Source organism: Pipistrellus kuhlii, unplaced genomic scaffold (genome assembly GCF_014108245.1).
Source record: "Pipistrellus kuhlii isolate mPipKuh1 unplaced genomic scaffold, mPipKuh1.p scaffold_m20_p_5, whole genome shotgun sequence".
Taxonomy (NCBI): domain Eukaryota; kingdom Metazoa; phylum Chordata; class Mammalia; order Chiroptera; family Vespertilionidae; genus Pipistrellus; species Pipistrellus kuhlii.
In genome coordinates, this window is record NW_023425551.1 from 75,533,514 (window position 1) to 75,554,356 (window position 20,843).

Here is a 20,843-nt window from a genome sequence, read left to right on the forward strand (position 1 = left end):
GTCCCCGAGCCGGGCCCGATGAAAGGAGGGGCCCGGCAGAGCTGGTTGAGTGGGCGCACTCACCGTCTCCCCAGCCCCGGGAAACGGCGGGGGCGGCCCCCTCTTCCCGCCACTCGTCGGGGCCCGGTGGCGGCGACGCGAGTCTCCCCCAGCCCCCCCTGCCGACCCCGGAGGGTGGCGGATTACGAGCCCCGAGGGGGCAGGTTCCCGTCCCGAGGGCCGGAGCGCGGAGAGTACAAGGACGGGCTTCAGGGTGAGGCCAGGACGACCCGGAGGAAACCACCGAGGCTTGCGCACCTGAGTGTAGAAACATTCAGGACAGGCAAGCCCGTCCCTCCCGAGCCTGAGCGCCGAGAACCCCGGCCTAAGGGGAACCCGGACGCACCCCCAGCTGGCACTGGCACCCTGCGAGGGACAGGACCCGGAGGTGCCTGCCCCCGGGGGCCCCATCCCGGCGCGGGCCAGCCCTCTGAAGGCCTCGGCCGGGAGGGCCCCGCGCCGCACGCAGGGCCTAGGCCGGGGCCGCCAGCTGGGGCCCCCGCTCGGCTAGGCTCAGCTCGACTCCCCGGGCTCGACGGGAGCCTGGGCCATTCCTGAGTGGTCAGCGAGACCCGCCAATCCGGGCGCTGGGGCCGGCTCTGGGCCGCTGGATATTGGCTCCTTGTACTAACCGTGCCTCGCTCCCCCGGTTCGCTGCCCGCGCTGATTGGCTCCACTACCGGACTCCGAAACCCAATCAGAGGCTCCAGCCACCGCTGCCGCCGCCACTGCCGCTGCCTCGCAAAATGGCGAATCTGAACAAAGGGGAATCGGGCCTCCCTCCAACCGCCTCCGCGCAGGCGCTTCTGAAGCCACGCCCCCTAACACCTGGCTCCGGGCGCGCCCCACCCCTGGCTGAAGGAGCACTGCGCAGGCGTCTCTGAAGCCACGCCCACTTTCCGGAACCGCTCCCCCTCCCTACGGGAAAAATACCCCGGCGTCTTTTAGACGCGCCAGTACACAGCCCTGGACGTATTACTGCGCAGGCGCTAACTAGCTCATTTGCCAACTTCCCACCCCTTTCTCTGCGGCCGCGAGAGGCACATCCCTGGGCTAATGCGCAGGCGCCGTCCCTTCCCGCTCGGGCCGGCGGCCACGTTACGCATGCTCGGGTGGCGGCGGGAGACCGCACGGTATTTGCCGCCGGAAGTTGGGCGGCCACCACCAAAGAGTGCTGGTAGGGCTAGCTAGCTAGAGGGGCTCGTTCCCGCGTCGCTCCCAGGTGGGGGGCGGGAGTGGGCGGCCATTTTAGGTGCGTACTCTCAAGGGCTGTGGCGGGATTGGTTCCGCGTGTGGTCTCGTCGGCTGTTCCCAACCTACCGGGGCCGGGTCTGGAGCCCTTCCCCTCGGGGCGGGACCTCCTAGCGGCCGGCTTCAGGTGAAGGGTACCCCCGGTACGTGGAAGCTCAGAGCAGAGCCTCCTCGCCCCTTCCCCAGGGACCCAAGGACAGACTGTGCTCCCCCGCTGACCCGCTGCAGGGTAGGAGACAGATGGAGGGAGGCTTCTCCCGGCTCCTGCCCGGAGAGGCCGCCTCCCCTCTCCTTCCTGCGCGGAGCAGTCCACTCCCCCTGCGCGGACACTCCCTGGCTGTGGCGCGAAGTCCCTCCTTTTTCCTTAGGCCAAACCCACCGAGTTTCGGGGCCGTCCTAGGGCCGCCGGGCGCCGGGGGAGGCGGAGGCGTGGCTTAGGGCCGCCTTTTCTTGGGGGGCGGGGCGGGCGCCCCGGGAAAGCGCGAAATGCGAGCGGGGCACAGCTGCGGGTAGCCTAAGGGGTTTCCCTCTCCCCAGCCCCAGGAGTCTTGTATTTATTTCCTACGGGCTGAACGTGGGTAACATTCAGTGATATAAGTTGGGGGGGGGGGGGGGGAAGTATAATGGGTGGTCAGGGCGATCTGAATGTAATATAGTCAGGCTGCCTAAGCATTTTTCTTTACTTTCCCCTCCTCATAGCTGAAGGAATATTTAAATTCTGGAGATAGCAACTCGGTATCATGGCCGGCAGCCCTAATGAAGATGCAGAAGGAAGCAGAGTGCGTAATAACCATTAACTTACGATGAACTGAAATTCAGAATAATTGAGGTCAAAAAACATAAACACTTTTTAATGAAACCAGTAATGGAGTTGTCTTTCCTTTTTCGCTAGCTGATTTATTATAGAAAGGCTAATAGAAGAACCTAGACAGAGATCAGCCATCACTTTCCTTTGACATAATGCTTTAATTCGAGTGGTTAACTGCTTACATTCTAAGGATTTGGCTTTTAATCAAGAAGGTGGGTAGGGGTGGTGGATACTGTAAAGAAAAACAAGTATTTTTTTGCATCTAACAAAACATTTTCTCCATTTGCACGTTTTAGATCACCTATGTGAAAGGAGACCTTTTTGCATGCCCCAAAACAGACTCTCTAGCCCACTGTATCAGTGAGGATTGTCGGATGGGTGCTGGCATAGCTGTTCTCTTCAAGAAGAAATTTGGAGGGGTGCAGGAACTGTTAAATCAACGTGAGTTTTTTTTGTTTGTTTTTTTAAATATTTTTATTGATTTCAGAGAGGAAGGAAGAGGGAGAGACAGAAACATCAATGATGAGAGAGAGTCATTGATTGGCTGTCTCCTGCACAACCCCTTTGGGGATCCAGCCTGCAACCCGGGCATGTGCCATTGACAGGAATCGAACCTGGGACCCTTTAGTCCACAGACTGATGCTCTATCCACTGAGCCAAACCGGGTAGGGCTCAACGTGAGTTTTGAAAACAGTTTAACCCTTATACCCTGGCTGGAACGTCTTTTGACCTGTTACACTCATTGAGCAAGATATACAAGTAAGGAGGAGGTTCCTAAACACTGAGTACTTTTATTGTACTCATCAGATTAAGTTTTTCCTCCACAAAAATAGTCTCTAGTTTGGGTCCTTATTATGCCAAGCTTGAATTCTTATAAAAGTTTTTATTTTTTTTTTTCACCTACCATAAAACTCTATTGATAATGCTCCACTTCTCTGGAAACCTTAATTATTTTGAAGTGCTTAGCAAAACCCAGTTATTATTTTGGCATTCAAGAGCCTCTGTTTACACATACTGTATTTAGGAGTTTAGAATCCTCCTTCCATACCCCTCCTTTCATTTCCTGCCAGAGATTTAAAACCAGAAGTGTGTATTAGAGTCACGTGGAGCTTCTGAAGCAGTTGCTCAGACCACAGTCTAGGCTTATTCAATCATCTTCTCCACCAGTGATTCTGATCCCAGCCTTCAAAAAAGCAATTTCTTGCTGTTTTGTATTGTAGTTATATATGAACATGACACTTTTTCTTGATGGAAAGCTTATAATTAGAAACTTTTTTATACACTTACACGTTCCCCATAATGCTTAAACATTAGCTCTTTTATGTAAAAATGAACACATTTGGCAAAGGAAGAATGCTGTATATACTAAAACATTTCTAGGCAGACAAAATTTTTAAGTGAGCAGTAAGGGTGTACTTGAAAATAGGAGCAGGACAGGAGATGGGTGTGAGGAAAATGGTTGAGAAAACATGATTAAGAAAGTTGGATGCTCAGGAATACAATATTTAGGAAGGCTGATAAGCAAAGTGTTCATAGGAGACAATAGGTTTAGGTAAACCAATCTTAAGTTTTTTTTTAAATCTAAGAATGGAGATCAGTATTGATTTTCATTTTTCTTTCTACTATTAAATAACTTTTTCTTAGAAAAGAAATCTGGAGAAGTGGCTGTTCTGAAGAGAGATGGGCGATACATATATTACTTGGTAAGATGGGGCCTATTCTCAATATGTTCTAAGGACTGGTGATCAGATAGGCTGCACTGAATTTGTATTGATCATGATAGTTCATTCTAGACAACTAAAGATGTCAAAAAGCTTCTGATCTCATGCCAGCTCAGCTCCAGAGGTGAAGCTGTGTGGAGCTTCGGGTTAGAAAAGAAGCATCTTAGCTCCATGGGAAGGAATACTGTGACATCTTCCAAAGGCCTGTGTTTAAGACTTGGAAAAGTTAGGGATGCCTCTCATACTTGAATTCCTTCCTCCTCATAGTGAGATATAAAAACGACAATGTCTTGAAACAGATTGCTCAAGCAGTTTTTCATTCTTCCCTATCAAATGCACTCAGCTGCTTTCCTGCCTGCTGCCTCTGTGGGTGTCTTCCCTATCCTCATGGTCTTCAGCCCCAGGAGAGTGGGTTCTTGGTGATGGTGCTGGGTGACTTAGAGCCAGCCCACTGAGAGCTTGGTTTGCACAGCACACTTAAGTGAAGTCTTTGAATGCTGTCTTTAAGGCTGCTGGGACTTCAGTGTTATTTGGAGTACTACCTGTTTGTCTCTGTTCTTTTATGGAGCCACAAAAAGCAAGCAAACATAGTTTCTAAGTAAATAGACTTAGGACATTTTTGGGTGGTATGGGTTCTTGTAACAGATATGCAGCTTATCTCTTGAAAGTGGCACAAAGACTTTTCACTTACTTTGCTTAAAATCAATACACAGTAGGCCCAGCCTGTTAACCTCCTTGGCTTGAGAGAAGGAAAGATTATTACCTGGCAGTGTCTGAATTTCTCAGGCCCTATTTAGTTGATTTTCCTGAAGGCCTCCCATAACTGCAAGGGACAGTATGACATTTGCCATCCCTGCTTTAGACTGTTCTATAAAAATATACTTTTTGTTTTAATTATCAGGATGTTGGGAGATGTGATGGCTTCTCTTTGGCTATCATTTTGGACTAATAGAAGTTTGAATTCTATCTTTGTACTCAGATTACAAAGAAAAGGGCTTCACACAAGCCAACTTACGAAAACTTACAGAAGAGTTTAGAGGCCATGAAGTCCCATTGTCTGAAGAATGGAGTGACAGACCTCTCCATGCCCAGGCAAGGAAATCCAGGGCCCTAAGTGAAGATTTGATGGGGGGAAAGGAGGGGTGGGGGCCGCGGGGGGCGAGCAGGGGAAGGAGAAGATAGACAAATGACTTAAAAGCTTAATCCCAAATGCTAACTTAATTTAAAGGTGGACATATGTCAGAACTTTGAAAATATCACCTTTGAACCAGTTGTCAGACCTTAGACCAAAACACACCCATTTCTTAGCTTGGGTTGAATGACTTGGAGCTGGTCATTAAAACCCACACCTGCCTCAACCTATATAGTAGGGAGGAACCATTGTTCAGTCACATTAGTTAATTTTCTAGAATCCTCTGCCTGAATCTTAGCTTCTATTCCTGAAGCAGTATAAGAACCAAGACAGAACAATTGTGATTTTCCTCTGGGCCACTTCAGGTGTCCCAGACCTGTTAATCCTGTGCAAAAAAAGCTGTAAAGGGTCTCTAACTTTTAAACTGCCTGCTTGTTGCTGGTCACCTTGGGCAGTAGCCAGAGGACATAACCCTGATGTAACATTTTAGACACTACCTATTGGGACCTTAAGGAATGACATCGTTTTTTATTTTACTTTCAGTAGGCCCTTTGTGTCCTTTTTAGGAAATAAGCTTGGGTTCACCTCTCTTTCTGTCAGTCTAGTTCTGACTATACATGCATGTTTATTTCAAGCTCTAAGTCACTTAAGTGACTATTGGGTCCCTCATCTTACAGTGGTCTTAAATAAACTTAAACTTATGTATCATAAACTTTTTAAAATCACAGTATTTGTCAGGGGCGTAATCATCACATTACATGAGATTAGCATTTTAAAGCCTTTCTTTCCTCCCCCAGAGATGTTGAGGATCAATAAAGTAACATCTTAGAAGAAAGGTGCTAGGTAATAGAGTTTTGTGGGACAGTAAAGATTTTTCACCAGGTTGTTACAAAGAACTGAACTGCAGTCAGCTTGACATTTCTCAGCATTCCATCTTAATTTCTTTCTTTCTTTTTTTTGCAGAGATCCTATCCTTTGTCTTCTTTTTATTTTATCTTGCTTAACTTTCCATGATCCCAAGTGTATTTTTAAAATGCCAGTCTTTCCCCATCCTCCCACAGCTAGTTTTCATCAGTAGACATAGATGGATAGTGTTTGTCCCATGTCACAGCAGTTATACATTGCTAAATGTTTCTTGAAACAATGGGGAAGTGGTAACATGTAGGTAAAAGAGAATGACAGCTGTGGGATGTTGGTGCTGTCAGGAACAGCCTTGGGGGATTCTCAAAAGGAATTCCAAGCTTCCACCATGGATGCCTATAGTGTGAGGTCAGGTTATTTGTTCTTATGCTCTGGGTGAATGCAGCCTAAAGGAAGAGAGAAGGACTGATTTCCTCGATACCTTCATCAAACCAATGGAGATGTTTTATCTTTTTCAGGATTGGGTGTGGTCTTGATCGTCTGCAATGGGAAAACGTATCCACAATAATTGAGGAGGTGTTTGAGGGAACAGACATCAGAATTACTGTGTACACACTCTGAACAGATGAGCATTTTGGATGTGTCCATGTTTTCCGGTGTCATTCCTACTGGGCCATAGGACTGGGCAAACTGACTTTAAAAATGATCAGAGGGAAGTTTCATGTGAAATTTTCTGTGTCAACAGGCCATGCTTGGGTCTCTGTATTCCCATGATTGGGCTGGGACTCTGAAGGAGAGATTGCTTGGGAAATGATGCTGTGATTTTTTAATTTTTTTTTTCAGGAAGGTAGGTTATAGCCTGATAATATTAGGCAGGGAACCAGGTGTTGGGCCCTATGATCCTTTTTTGCCCCAGGATGCTACCAAATTTGTTTGGCTTGCCACTAGGTGGCAGCATTGATTCTACTTCTCTGATGTTTAAGAGAAATTTTAGGAAGAATGAACAATTCAGTTAATTTTGCATCTTTTGTAATTTGTGCATTTACTTTGTATTATCCTTATGTCCTCAAATTCATCCTAGGAAAGAATTTTGAGGTGTGTTTCTTTAGTTATTTAAATTACAAAAATGGGTTTTTACATTGTTAACAAAGAATTTGTGGGGGAAAGTGGGAAAATAAATATCTTAGGCTACAGTGAGGTTCTGTACACATGTTTGTGTTATTCTGGACTTGGATAATGGAGGATTCACCTACAACTTAATTTGGAAAAATCAGAGGGGTCCAGTGGGAAGGCAGCAAGGTGAAACAGAATGGATACCATCTAAGGGTCAGCTTACTGGAAAGGCAGGAGTTTAGAATCCACTCATGGTGAACTCTTCTGTTCACTATATAGTTTGTGACTGAACCTTTCTGAATTCAGTTATGAAAATATATGGTAAACGCTTGGCAAAGTGCTTATTGAGATGACTCATTGTTCTCAACAAAATATGAATCTTCTTCAAAAATAGACTCACTTCCAAAAAAAACTTCTGTTTTGGTACTAGGGGGGCTAGGGAAGATGGCCAGGTTTCTTTTTTTTTAAGCTTCAGAGCACAGTAAGGTATAACCAGCTGGGATGGAGAGCAGTAAATATTAATCCTCTTCTTAAGCTAAGAAAGCAACACTTTGTCTATTCCTGTTTTTGTGTGGGAGAAGAAAGTTCATGAGTATAGCCAGTAGTTCACTATCAGAGGTATTGGGAAAACTATTGGAGTTTTCATCTATTGTTCTTCACACACACACACACACACACACACACACCCACACACCCACACACACCCCGTCCCCCCAGTATGGTGTTACGAGTTAAAACAGCCAGATCTAATATTGATTTTTCTCCCTTGAGTAAATTCTGGGCCTTCATAGGACTTGCTTTCTCAAGTGTACAAGAAGTGGATTTTAAAATGTGCTTGTTGAAACAGCAGGAGAGCACTGGTTAAATATAACCTTTGTACTTTAGACTTGTGTTCTTATCACATTGCAGCCTGATATGAAACAGCAGTTTAAAAAAGTATTTCACATCTTTTGTACCTCTTTGTGGAACAGACGAAGTTCTCCATGTAGTTGGGGTGGGGTAGTGCAGGAGCAAGTTCAAGATCAAACTTTTAGACTAAGGCTTTTCTTAAAGAAGCTTTGCTTCTGTTCATTATTAGTATTAAAATTGAGGGGGAAAGAAGGGAAGGAATGTCTCAATGCACAAAGCTGAAAATGAGAATGGGTGATAAGAGGAAACTTAGAATTAAAATATTTTGCTAACTATACACATAAATCTTAACACTTGGGTCAAAACATTGCTGCTGCTACATAGGGCAATTTTTTCTCATGGATTAGGAACCTTCATGATTCTTTTAACAAAGCTCAGTTTTGTGGAGAACTGGCAGTAAGTGGAATTCCTGGACTCAGCAGGGTTGTGATAAAACGTTTTGTTATTTGTAGATAGTGTTGGGGTCAAATTCCAATGACTTATCACACTCAAAGCCTGGAGAAAGGCATTGCCTGATAATCAGAATGAGCACGTTATTCCTGGAATACTAGTTAGAGTTTGGCAATTACCCAGCAATTCACATGTCAAATTTTACTTCTACATAGGACTCAACTCTTTAAAGAAGTGAGACTTTGACATCATCCTGCCATCACCATCAAGTACTACATGTTGACTCCTCACATTGTGTATCTGAACATTAAAATCCTACTCTCCTCTAATTAAGAGGCTAGTTACTTATTGGCTATTGGGACAAAATATAGATATTTTGTAAGTATTTCCCATGCCTTTTGTTTCACCCTATACTAAGGGATCTTGAGAAGAAATATTTTATGAAGGTCAAGACCAGAATGAGAAGTCTACATGGGAGAGTTAGTATCCTGTATTGCCTAGACAAATCCTGGTTTAAGCTTTCTTCCCACTGAAAATGTAGCCTGGGAAATCCCTATTCCTGGGACTTCATCACTGTCCATAGTTAACTACTAAATGTCCAAATTTCTTTAAAAACCTGGTCACAGAAAAATCACACCACTTTTATTAATGCTACTTTTTTTTTTTTCCTTTTTAAAAAAAGAACAACAGCATGAATGCATTTCTGGACATATTTAAGAAATCTGCACAGATCTTGGGTCTGAGGCTCTTTGCCTTAAGCAGCCCATTTGGGGGAATTAATAGGATCCTCAGACCCATGATGCCTGGTGCTATTTCTCCTTGCAACTCTCTTCTTTCCCAAGAGCAGCCTTAGAGAGAGGCACAGCTAAAATGATTGATAGCAAGAGAAGTATATTTTGAGTTCTTAGAGGGCCTTGTGCAGTGGGATTGGTTGGTGTTAAATGTTGTCCAGGTCCAAGTGGTATTAGGAAGTCAGGCATGTCCTGGATGGCCATACATGTCAACGCAGTCAAACCTTGAGAAAACAGAAAACATGTTACTGAGAGCCGTGCTGGCCCCAAGCAATGAAGAATTTTCTTTTTTAATTACATTTTCTGTGTGCCTTCCCCATGTCCCGGAATTTCTCCATTGTGTCCTGTGACTTCTGGTTTACCCAGGATTGGATTTGTTCCATTCATGTTTGATATGGTTCACACAGAAAAACCCCAGAAAAGATCTGCTCTAACGCTGTTCTTTTGAGTTGAATACATGGCTAAATCCTACTCAACCATTTTTTAAAAAGATGGGATAAGAAATATGAGGAAATTTTTCTTTAGCAAATGCCTATTTCTTGGGAGTATTATAGTTAAGCAGAGTTGTTATTTTGGTCTTTTAGATAATTCTATTTCATGTCATTAAAAAAAAACACAACTTAGTACATTTTAACCCTTTCCTTCAGGAACATGAGCAACTCAAGTAGAGTACAGCATGTTAATAATGGGTCCAGATAAAATAGGTATGTCAACTAATGGAAAGAGGCTTATAATGTGAAAAATGTCTAATATTTTAATAAGAAGAATTTGACTTAGGAATGAACTTTTTCCACCAAACTGATTTATCTACTTTCTGTTTAGATTAGCATAAGGTACAACCCTCAATTATCTAAAATTAATAGTTCTCTTTAATCCTCCCTGAAATGCTTAAATTTTATAGCAGACTTAGCTGTCTCATTTGACTTAATGGGGGAAACACACTGACAACATACACAAATCCCTGAGGACTTGCTAGTTAGGCAGCTGGAAGAAGTGGCCCATGACTCTGAAAGATGTTTAAGAAGTATACTAGGGTTAAAAGTTAAGCTACTAGTCTTTCTGTAGAATCTGTGTAGGGTTTATAATTACCCTAATAAAATCTTCAAGGAATTTAAAAGCTAATTTTGTATCTTCAGAGGTCATCCTTATAATTCTGATTGTATTACTACTGAAAGTGGTGTCTTATATGGGAAGAGTACCCATGTGACATTACCTGACCATGGTCTCACTGAATTCAATTCATTTTGTAAGAAATGGCTGAAAATTGTCTTTATGGGTTGGCGAATGCCCATCTGGAGCAGCGGTCACCAACTTTTTGGACCTCACAGACTGTGGGATGGTGACCGCTGGTCTGGAGAATGACCAGGCACCCTGAGTGCATGTCTGATAGCAAACACCTGCCAACATCAACCTCCAGAAATTGATATTTTCAAAGCATGTTTATGAGGTACATCTTAAGTATATGAACAGAGACACCAAAAATGAATAACTTCATGGAAGCATGCTTCTTTTGTGTTTTAATAATAAGGTTGCTTAAAGAGGGTGGTTGAAAATCTGTGTTCAAATAGTACTTTTACGAAGTAGCAAGCATATACTAGGCTTCAATATTTAACATTCCCTGTTACTGGAGGACTTTGATCAGTAAGTCAGGCCTAGGACGTAGTCATACATAGCTTTGCTGTGGGAGCAATGTAGAATTGACCGAATTAAAAAAAAAAAGGTAGTAAAGAATTATTTACCCTCTTTCCTGAGGGTAATTGTCCTGTTTCTGTAAGAGTAATTTACCCTCAGCAAGAAGCCAAATCGGCCTTAATTGTGTCCTAATTATTTGCTTAAATGGCTAATTTTTACCTCCAGTTCTCCTATCACATCTTGATATCTGTAGGAAGCTATTTCTGAGCAGCTGCCTAATTTACAAACATCTTTTTAACCCTTTAAACATTCCTGCACGGAAGAACATGTTGCTATATTATCCCCATCCTTGCATTCAGCATTTTTTCTGAGTTCTGCTGAGGGCTTTTCAACATTGGAAAAATGTTCTTGCATTATACTTTCACACAGCAAGTAATGGTCTCCCTCAAAGCAGAGTCATTTGTTTGAAAACATGAAAGCTGCTCTGGTCAAAAATTTCAAAGGTATAAAAAATGAAAAAAAAATTATTCCCAATAGAATAAAACACGTGCTTTAGAGGAAAAAATGGAATGGTAGGATTGCAAATGGAGGTAGGAGCAAAGCATCTACATGACTAATTCTGGATATACTTTGATGGCGACAATGTAGGGGGCTGAAAGATATTCTAGGCTGTTTTCCAGTAGTGGGCTCTCACACCATCTAACCCTTGCTACAGAAAGCCATGTCTCAGGAACCCTTTCAGATCCTCTCACCCCTATGATTCCCTGTTATAAGGGAACGTCAGTCTAATATAAAAGAGTAGGAGGGAAAAGGATTTAGGGAGAGGAATTTAGAGGAAATAAAAGGAGGTAGGAGCTTCTAAAATGTTTTTACAGTCAACCCAAAACAGAAAACTCTTTCCCAAGGAAAATCTAAAGCCACTGGTTCCACCTGCCCTCCAGCCTCCTGCCCAGTTAATGGGGTAATGGTGCCATGACTCACGTGAGGCTGAGCGCAGCGCCTACTTCAGGATGTCGGCCAACTTTTCCTCGTAGTACAGGAAGTTCTCCTGAATGTCCTCCCAGGGCTCAAAGGTCTTGGATTCGCCCTCTTCCTGCTCCACGAAATTCTGCCAAATGTACTCGAAGTCCTGCGGCTTCATGATGCGCAGCCTGCAGCCAGCCTCCTTCAGCTTCTTCAGAGCAGCCTGGATCTCGGGCTCCTCCCACATGAAGAGGCGCCCCACCAGGATGAGCAGGCGCAGGTTCTTGGTCTTGCTAAGGGTTTTGACGATGCGGTCAGCGCAAGCCACGCAGGGGCTGGAGGACACGTACCAGGTGACATTGTAGCGCAGGGCCGCGTCGAAGGTCGGCACGATCTTGTTGAAGAAGGCTTCCTCCGCGTGGGCAGTGGCATGCTCGTCCTCTAGGTACCCCCGGGATGCCTGCACTTGGCCTCCCTTGTCCTGCACCTCAATCACATAGCACAGGAAGGTCTTGTTCCGCCCGGAACTGTACTCCACATTCCGGAACTGGAACTTGAAGTAGTTAACGGGCAGCCGCTCCCTGTGGGGTCGAGAAGACAAAGGGACAGGGAAGAAGAGAGAATGATGAGTTCAGCATGAGGGACAAAACAGCATGAAAGCATCCCAGAAGGTTTCTCTGGAGAGGAAGGAGAATTTGGAGTGAGGTGTGCATCGGAGTTGAAGTTGTTTCTATGTGTATGTGTGTGTGGGGGGGGTGTTTTTCTAAGAGAGGAAGATCTGTGCAGGTTTGAAGGCCAACGGGGCTGTAACAGGAGAGCAGGGGATGAGCGGCACCAGCTGGTCAGGTTGAATGTTTTCTTTTTTAAAAATGTCATCTCTGGGGAGCATTGGAGATCTTGCTCCCCAGCAGATGTTGTCAGTTTGGCTCAAATAAACTCATAATAATTCTCAAAATAAAAATAAAAATGCAATGTCTCTGGCTGCCCCAGAAGATATCCTAAGGCAAATGTTAACTTCGCCTCTCTTCCTGCCTTCTGATTCCCCAGAGAGGCTGCCGGGGAATCCCTGGGATGTCAGGGCCGTGGCTTGTTTGGCGTAAGCAGCAGGTGCCAAAGAGCTGAGTGAACTTGAGCTGTTGCCCTGCAGTGTTCCCTTCCTCCCATCACCAACTTGATTCTCCCCAAGTTTCCATGTCCCTTGCTGGCAAGTTAAGTTTCCACTTCGGAGATGGATGTGTTTGAGGACCCAGCCCAGGGATTCCTTTGGGAGCTATACTTAGCTCTCTAAGCCCCCTCGGCCCCTTGCTGGATGTGTTTATTATTTACTTAATATTCTGGGAGAACAGGTGACCTGATGCTGCCCCTCTCCTCTTTCAGCCCCTGCTGGGATTAGCTCTCTCTAATAAACTCACCCCACCAGATCGCTCCTGAACTTTGTGGTTGCTAAATGACCCCTGCTCTTCTGGAGTGGCCTTTCCCTTCCAAGAAGCTCAGAGCTTACCTTCCCTGCCCAAATCCTTTTTGCTCTTCAAAACCTTTTGCCAGATCACCCCACCCCAAGTCTAATCCAGAGCCATCTGATGATAGATTCTCAGAAGTCCTCACTTCATGTTGTCAATAAATTCTGCGACTTTAAGCAGAACAACATATAAGAAATCCATGTTACCATAGGCTAAGTGATATAAACAAGATTTAAGTTCTGATGGCATCAATGTTACAATGAAACGTTGCTGAAGAAGACGTGGTTATTGGAGGTCCTGCTGTATTCATGACTTTGTGATTGGCTTGGGGGCTTCAGCAATGGCTGTCATGGTCCCTTGGGTTTCCTTTCGGAACCCCCAGAAATATTGTACCAACTTGACCCAGTACAGCCCAGCCGAGAGAATGAATGTGGCCCAGCGTGCAATTGCCAGTTGGCCCAATAGTCTGAGACGGCTGCTTTCTCAGCCTCTCTTAAGCTCTGGTGTTTTTCCCTCTTCCTTCCCTGGGCAAGGGGAGAGGACAGAGAGAAATGTGAAACCCAGGGGAGAGGAGGAAAGTTCACTTCTATAAATATCATTTTCCAACCCCTCTGGCCAGCAGGCTCATGGTCTACCCTGCCTCTCAGCAGAGACAATAGAAAGATAAAATAGATGCCTCCTAAAAGGGAGAGATCAACCAAAGGACTTATGTGCACACATATGAGCCTAACCAGTGGTCAAGGACAATAGGGTGTGGGGGATTAGAATGGGGGTTGAGGACAAATATATGATACCACATGTGTCAAACACAAGGCCCGCGGGCCAAATCCGACCTGCCAGGCCTTGCAATGTGGCCTGCACTGCGCTGTCATCACTGCACTCCGCTGCGTTTCCATCACAATGACAGTTTATGACTGTTCAGTAAACCATTCGGCCCGCGATTTAGGCTGGATTTTAGATTTTGGCCCCTTCTCTGATTGAGTTCAACACCCCTACCTTAATCAATAAAGAAATTAATTTAAAAAAAATAGATGCCTCAAGGGAAGGAAGTGCTTTCAAGGGAAAAAGGATAGTCAGGGAAGGTCTTGGCTCCCAGCGTTTTCTTTGGGCTTCCTCAGAGCCTGGGTTTGCTTGGCTTCTCCTTTCTGGTCTTCTAGAAGGAGCATGAAGATTAAGTGATGTTCATTGGGAATTCCCACAGCCTGAAAGAGCTGGGCCCTTTAGGGAAAGCAGGGGACAGAGTTGGTAGAGCTCTGAAACTTCCCCAGGGAGCTAAGACAACATGGTTATCTTGGGTGACATTACAGAATCACAAAATAAGCCAACACTATTATGCCCACTGGTAGAAGTGGGAGACAGTGACACTTCTTAATTATCACAAACACTTTTTTCTAAGTAGTATGACATACCTGTGTATCACAGCATATCATTCATATGCTGTGAACCCCAGCATATATGTTACTGCTAAAGTGGTGTGCGTGTGTGTGTGTGTGTGTGTGTGTGTGTGTGTGTGTTGCAGTGGTGGTCAGGAGAGAGATGCAGATAGTACAATTTTTAACCTGGGCTTAGGTGCTTCTTCAGTCAAAGAAAACAACTGCATTATTCCCACCCCCAGCCTCTTTAAGTACCACTTTCTCATACTTTCTGCAGTCTTGGCCATTCACACTGCATCTGCTTAGATCCAGGCTACTGGACTGGGCATTGTAATTCTCTAGGCAGGAAACTGAGACTCCAGATATCTAGAAAAAATTGGGATGATGGTCTGCTTAGTGGAGGGGAAGGGATGTGAGTAAATGTGTGTATATATACATATGTGTTCTTGTATACATATACACTAGGGGTGTCGAACTCAATCAGAGAAGGGGCCAAAATCTAAAATCCAGCCTAAATCGCGGGCCGAATGGTTTACTGAACAGTCATAAACTGTCATTGTGATGGAAACACAGTGGAGTGCAGTGATGACAGCGAGGTGCGGGCCACATTGCAAGGCCTGGCGGGACGGATTTGGCCCGCGGGCCTTGTGTTTGACACATGTGAATTATACACACATATATGTATGTATATACACACACATATATATATACTAATATATATGTATACACATCCTATATAATAAAGAAATAATATGCAAATTGATCCTCACACCCTCGTGTCACAAGATGGCCACCCCATGCCATAACAAGATGGCCACCCCTACATTGTCATAAGATGGCAGCAAGCAGGAGAGGGCAGTTGGTGGCAACCAGGCCTGCAGGGAAAGGCCTTTTTGGGGGACCAGGGCTGCAGGAGAGGGCAGTTGGGGGTGATTGGGCTTGCAGGGGAGCAGTGAGGTATCAAGCCAGCAGGGGAGTGATTAGGGGCTATCAGGTTGGCAGGCAGAGTGGTTAGGGGCAACCAGGCAGCCAGGAAGGCGAGTGGTTAGGAACCAGCAGTCCCAGATTGTGAGAGGAATGTTCATCGGCCAGTTTAGGCTCAATAAACTGGCAGTTGGATATCTCCCGAGGGGTCCCAGATTGGAGAGGGTGCAGGCTGGGCTGAGGGACAAACCCCCACCCAGCGCACAAATTTTGTGCGCCAGCCTCTATAATAATAAAAGCATAATATGCTAAATAGACCTGACATCTTCTGGACAACCTTCTGGATGAAGCCACGGTGGTAGGGGCCAAAACCCTTGAACGAATTTCATGTATTGGGCCTCTAGAGTGTGTGTGTGTGTGTGTGTGTGTGTGTGTGTGTGTGTGTATTCCCATGTTCACATTTGAAAACATTTGTGTTTCCTAAACAAAAATCTATACAGTAAAAAGAAGCAGCCTGGAGGGCAATAGATGCTGGTCTGAGTTAAATATTTGCTCCAAGATAATCCATGAAGTGGAAAGTCCACTCACTGGTAACTGAGTGTTGACTCATTTCATCTTTCTTTCACTAGACCTGCTCAAAAGAGACAGAATTGCCAGTCTCAGGTTCCTTTTCCATTTACAGTCAACTTTCAAAATGAATGCTAAAGTGGGCCTCAGCTGAAGGAGAAGTGGAGAGAAGTTGAGAGTTGGAACAGACTGCCTTCCTAGTGCTGACAAGGGGTGTGTTGGGCTGCCTGCTCCTGATTGGCAGTTCTGGATAGGACTCTGACCAAGGCAGGCCCTGAGTCCACCCCTTTTCCCTGAGCAGCACCATCTTTACAATGAGCCCTGACCTCCCACTGTCCCTCATTGGAGAGGAGACCAGGGTGGTCAGAGTCAGTGCTTTCTTTAAAAAAAAAAAAAAAAAAAAAAAAAAAAATATATATATATATATATATATATATATATATATATATATATATATATATATTTATTTGTAATTGATTTCAGAGAGGAAGGGAGCGAGAGAGGGAGATAGAAACATCAGTGATGAAAGAGAATCATTGATGGTCTGCCTCCTGCACACCCTCTTACTGGGGGATCGAGCCTGCAACCCAGGCATGTGCCCTTACCAGGAATCAAATGGTGACTTCCTAGTTCAAAGGTCTACACTGAGCCACTGAACCATGCCATCCTGTCTTCTATCCTTTATGGGCCAAATGTTCTCAGCATGCTCCAGAGTCCAGGGAAAGGCTTGTGGCATTAACAATGGTATGAAGGCCCCTTACTCCTTGCCTGTCCCTTTCCTCTCAATCCTGCCTCATCCCACTGCCGGGGTAAACTACTGGAAGCTAAAGCAGTGTCCAGAAGGGAAATCATTGCAATGTGACATTCATCTCTGTTCCATAATAACCCCTCTAAAAGCAAGTTCAGCGTCATGCAAAATCATACACAAATAACTAGAGGCAAAGACAGACAAACAGGTGCTGTCAGACTAAGCCACAGTCAGTCATCCATCACTGGATGGAGAGAAGACACAGCCAGTCTTGATGGCCCAGTGCTTCCCTAGAGCATGCTGAGTCCAGAGGCAGCCAGGCACTAGTGAAATCCTCTCCGGGCCTACCGCTGCTGGGTCTTCATACATCCTGAATTTCTCTCCTCGAGAAGTTCCCCTGCAATTAATCCTCTATCCTTATGTCTGGCAGAGAGCTCACCACACAATAGGTGTTCCTCATTGTTTGACTCTTCTATTCAAAAACAAGTATTTATTACTTATTAGGAGCTGGTACTATTCTTGGTGCTAGGGACAAAGCAGTTACCAGTAAAAGGCAACATCCCTATCCTTATGGAAGTTAAATAGTAGTGGTGGAAATGGGCAGCAAATAAATGATTCCTAGTCAGTAAATATTTGTTGACTATAAAAGACTTTATGTTTTTTTTAGACAGTGTGATTTGGAGTCAGACAGTCCTGGGTGCACGCCCCGCTTCATCCACTAGTTTTTGGCAAATTACTCATCCCTCCGAGGCTTGGTTTCCTCATCTGAAAGATAGGTTGAGTAACTGAACCCCTCAGGTTCTGAACAACTGCTGCTGCTCAAGAAATGAGACCTATCATTGATGGATGGGCCTTTTTATGGCCTCAATTCTTATCCCTTAGAGCCCATCTTTAGCACTACCAACCTCAGCCCTTCTCTACTCTTCCTCTCACTGTCAGAGGCTCTTGTCTTTCAGTGGTGTGCTAGCTTAGCACCCAACAAACTGAGAGAAAGTGAAAAGACCCTCACTTCTAACTTTGCTGACTTTTGTAAATACTTGCATTACTGTGATTTCAAGAACTTGGAGCTGGGAAGAGAAATGGCACAGTCGAATCTCAGCCATTGTGAGCTGGCAGGGCCCAACACTGCAGCTTTAGACCCCCTTCTAACACTTTCCTTCATGTTATTGATAATTAGAGGCCAGATGCATGAATTTGTGCACCAGTGGTGTCCCTGGCCTACGGGATCAGGCCAAAATTGGCTCTCCGACAACCCCCAAAGGGTGCTGGGTTATGAAAGGGCACAGGCCAGGCCGAGGGATCCCACTGGTGCACGATCAGGGATGGGGAGGGACACAGGTGGTTGGCCAGCCAGAGAGGGACTGCAGGAAGGCTCCAGGGTGTGTCCAGTCCGTCTTGCTCAGTCCTGGTAGGCCAGACCCCAGCAGCAAGCTAAACTATGAGTTGGACCATCTGCCCCCAGGTGGTCAGTGTATATCATAGTAACTGGCCAACCAGTCAATTGTCTGCCCCCTGGTGGTCAGTGCACATAATAGCAAATGGTTGAGAGACCTTAGTATATCATTAGCATATTACGCTTTTATTGGTTGAACAACCAACTGGCCGACCAGACATTTAGCATATTAGGCTTTTGTTATATAGGATGGTCTTAGGTCTGCTTCTATCCTGAGTGCCCTTTAAACCAGAAACATGACAAGCAGGATATCTCTCTCTATTCCTATCCACTACTCCTTTTTCACCTCAAACTGTTTGCTGAAAAGCCACCTGCTCTCAGCTAGTTTGAGATCCTAAAGAGCAGTATGGACAGACCCACCCCTATGGGAGTCCAGGCTAGGAGAAGACCTGCTTGAGACCCCTTTGACTCTAGGGCATCTGGAGAAGGAGGGAGAGGAAAGTCACTCCCTCATCCTGCCCCTGCATAGACATAGCCACACCTCTGGGCTATTTTAAGCTGCCTGTTTACCCCCGGGACCCAGGAGACAGCTCTCCACAGCTGTCACTTGTGGCCAGGAAACACTCAGGGCTCCACCTTCCCTCTGAGCTGCCCAGAAAGCTGCCTGACCTGTGACCCTTTTTCTGAGCCATGGGTCAGGGAAAGCCTCTGAACTACGCTGCCCTGCAGATGGAGACAGGTGAAGCTCTGCTTGGTAAACCTGGAAACCAGAATGAATAAGACAACAGTGGAAAGGTCACTTGGCTGGAGTCAGACGACCTGCCACTTACTGGTTCTGAGGTCCTGGACAAGTCACTCAATCTCCCTCGCTCAGTTTCCCGGTCTGGGAGTGGCAGTACTATAGCTCCCTCTCCTAGCACTGTGCTGAGGGTTGAATGAGCTCATGCCTGTGAACGTTTGCCATGCTTATAAAGACCTGGCCCAATGTAAATTACGTGAGAGGACTTAACCCTTTAGGACCCGCCACCTTGGGACTCCAAAGCCTGTTTAACTCAACAAACACAGTCTGAGTCTGTTCAGAGCCTACCCTGTCCCTGTGTAAGGAGACCACAGCCTGCACAGAGTGGGTACATGCGTCCTCATCTGTGTGACCCGGACAGCGTGCCTAGGGGGCAGGAAAAGGGTCTCTTTCCATAGCGAACTCCTGGAACTGAAGACTCTGCTGGCCTGCGGCTCTCCGTGGCCCCTATGTCTATATCTGTGCCTATTGCTTTTTAAATCGTTGGTTGAGGGCAGCTTTGGTTGGGCATGGGTGAACACTCTACCCTGAACTCCTGCCTCCAGAATTAGGATGCATTTCCCTCAGGTTTGCTTAGAAATTGGAAAATACCTGAGCTGGAAGGGAGCTTGGAAAGCAGCTAGCGTAACCTGTTTATGCTACTAATGAAAAAACGGAGGCAGGACTGGAAAGCCACTCACCAAGCTGAAAATGGCAGGTCACATTGCCACCCAGGGATCCTTCTGCCCCTTGAAGGCGCCACGCCTCCACCCTTAGTGCGACCACTCCTCCGCCTGTGGGCACTGCTGGGCCCCAGGGGAGGAAACCTTGGCTCGGGAGGAATCCTTGGCTCAGGAGGAAATATGACCCCACATATCCCACTCTTACTCTTTGCTTAGAAATGTAGCAGGGTCTTCTCCTAAAGGGACACAGAGAGAAGAGGAGGAAGACCACCTGGTGCTATTCCTAGAGATGCACCATGTGGACAAGACAGAAGGACCCTGTAAGCATGGGGGCCTCTTCACCCTTTGCTCTGGGTACTGGTTCCTCTGGGCTGGGCTGTGACTACAGGGGTGGGATCCCTCCTCTGTCCAGAAGCCCCTGGTCGAGGCTGAGTTATCTGTGCTGTGACCTGTTTCCCCGGGGAAACTCAGGAAAGAATGAACAAGGACAAAACTGCTTCTCACTCAGGCCTGGGGAAGAACGATCCTGTTTTAGGATCTTCTCCTCCTGAGGGAGGCTCTAAAGGAAAGAGGGAGACATGCAGATAGAGGAGAGGCCCACTCGGAAGCAGAGAGAAGGGAGGGAGGAGGCCCTATGACTGGGGCCATATTTAAATGTGTGACAGTGTCCTTACCAGGTTCCCTGGGACTGAACAGAGAGGCAGGTGATGTCCCAAAACCAGGAGTCCTCAGCGGTGGTTTCACTGCCTCTAAGTACCTCCTCCTACCTCCCCTGACTAGAGGGTTACTGGTGTCACCCCAAGAAGCCAAGCGAGATTGCTGCTATGTCCCCTGCAGCCCCTACCTTGCAAACCTGCACACTCTCACAGTTTGGCCCTGACGCCTGCTATTACTGTCCCCAATCCCCCAGCCTGTCCCCAGCCTGTGCTCCTCTAGGGAGAAGGGCCCAGGCCACACCAGCTCTCACCCTGTGACGATCTCAAAGGGGGGCAGCTGGATCAGCTCCTTCAGCTTCTCCGGGTCGTCCAGGTTCTCCAGATCCTCGCCATTCTGGGAGGCGGGTGCAGACGCCTCGGCGGCCTCTTCTTTCTGGGCCATGGCGGCGCTGTGGCTGGGGAGTCACTGAGACAGAGGAGAGAAAGCAGACTGGGCCAGGGCCTGGCAGCAAAGTCCCAAGCAGCTGTCAGCAGCTAAATCTGCTGGGATGAAAGGCAGAGGACTGGGTAGGCCAGCTGAGTGTGCTCCCCCTGCAACAGCTACAGGCTTTATAAGCAGAGGCCACCTGCCCCTCCCCCAGGACCTCTCCT

At 46.4% G+C, this 20,843-nt stretch overlaps 3 protein-coding genes across 19 annotated transcripts in view; 1 reads left to right on the plus strand and 2 right to left on the minus strand.

Moving 5' to 3' along the window:
- The window catches only part of NFYA (nuclear transcription factor Y subunit alpha), a 30,915-nt gene extending 30,066 nt beyond the window's left edge, over positions 1-849 (minus strand). For 7 of the 11 annotated variants that reach the window (XM_036413766.2, XM_036413765.2, XM_036413763.2 and 4 more), the window contains exon 1: positions 672-849. Coding sequence is in view for 3 of the 11 variants with exons in the window: in XM_036413757.2 (XP_036269650.1) it covers positions 298-313 (16 nt within the window). In the remaining 8 variants the exon portion in view is untranslated. Of the gene's footprint in view, positions 1-297; positions 629-671 lie in introns of those variants that run through there. The other 4 variants (XM_036413757.2, XM_036413758.2, XM_036413756.2 and 1 more) reach the window with 3 other exon arrangements.
- Positions 850-1,045: 196 nt separating this feature from the next.
- OARD1 (O-acyl-ADP-ribose deacylase 1) lies at positions 1,046-7,009 on the plus strand. 7 transcript variants are annotated; one of them, XM_036413782.2, is made up of 6 exons: positions 1,046-1,172; positions 1,990-2,069; positions 2,395-2,539; positions 3,743-3,801; positions 4,799-4,911; positions 6,331-7,009. In XM_036413782.2, exons 2-6 carry the CDS (start codon positions 2,031-2,033, stop codon positions 6,431-6,433), a joined length of 459 nt encoding a protein of 152 aa, XP_036269675.1. In that variant the 5' UTR covers positions 1,046-1,172; positions 1,990-2,030; the 3' UTR covers positions 6,434-7,009. The 7 variants fall into 7 exon arrangements, with proteins under 7 accessions (XP_036269675.1, XP_045429218.1, XP_036269673.1 ...); XM_045573262.1 differs by having other exon boundaries at positions 1,094-1,216; XM_036413780.2 differs by having other exon boundaries at positions 1,153-1,291.
- A 2,075-nt stretch (positions 7,010-9,084) lies between these two features.
- On the minus strand, positions 9,085-20,788 carry APOBEC2 (apolipoprotein B mRNA editing enzyme catalytic subunit 2). Its single transcript, XM_036413777.2, has 3 exons — positions 20,504-20,788; positions 11,629-12,191; positions 9,085-9,239 (listed from the first exon to the last, which is right to left on the minus strand). Exons 1-2 carry the CDS (start codon positions 20,632-20,634, stop codon positions 11,648-11,650), a joined length of 675 nt encoding a protein of 224 aa, XP_036269670.1. The 5' UTR covers positions 20,635-20,788; the 3' UTR covers positions 9,085-9,239; positions 11,629-11,647.
- Between the last annotated feature and the right edge of the window lie 55 nt (positions 20,789-20,843).

Bases quoted from the DNA above. Each gene is read 5' to 3' on its own strand.
- OARD1 (XM_036413782.2), top strand. From the start codon at position 2,031: ATGGCCGGCAGCCCTAATGAAGATGCAGAAGGAAGCAGA. The intron at 2,070-2,394 runs GTGCGTAATAAC...TGCACGTTTTAG, and splicing joins AAGATGCAGAAGGAAGCAGA to ATCACCTATGTGAAAGGAGA. The intron at 4,912-6,330 runs GCAAGGAAATCC...TATCTTTTTCAG, and splicing joins ACAGACCTCTCCATGCCCAG to GATTGGGTGTGGTCTTGATC.
- APOBEC2 (XM_036413777.2), bottom strand. From the start codon at position 20,634: ATGGCCCAGAAAGAAGAGGCCGCCGAGGCGTCTGCACCCGCCTCCCAG. The intron at 12,192-20,503 runs GTGAGAGCTGGT...TCGACCCCACAG, and splicing joins CCCTTTGAGATCGTCACAGG to GGAGCGGCTGCCCGTTAACT.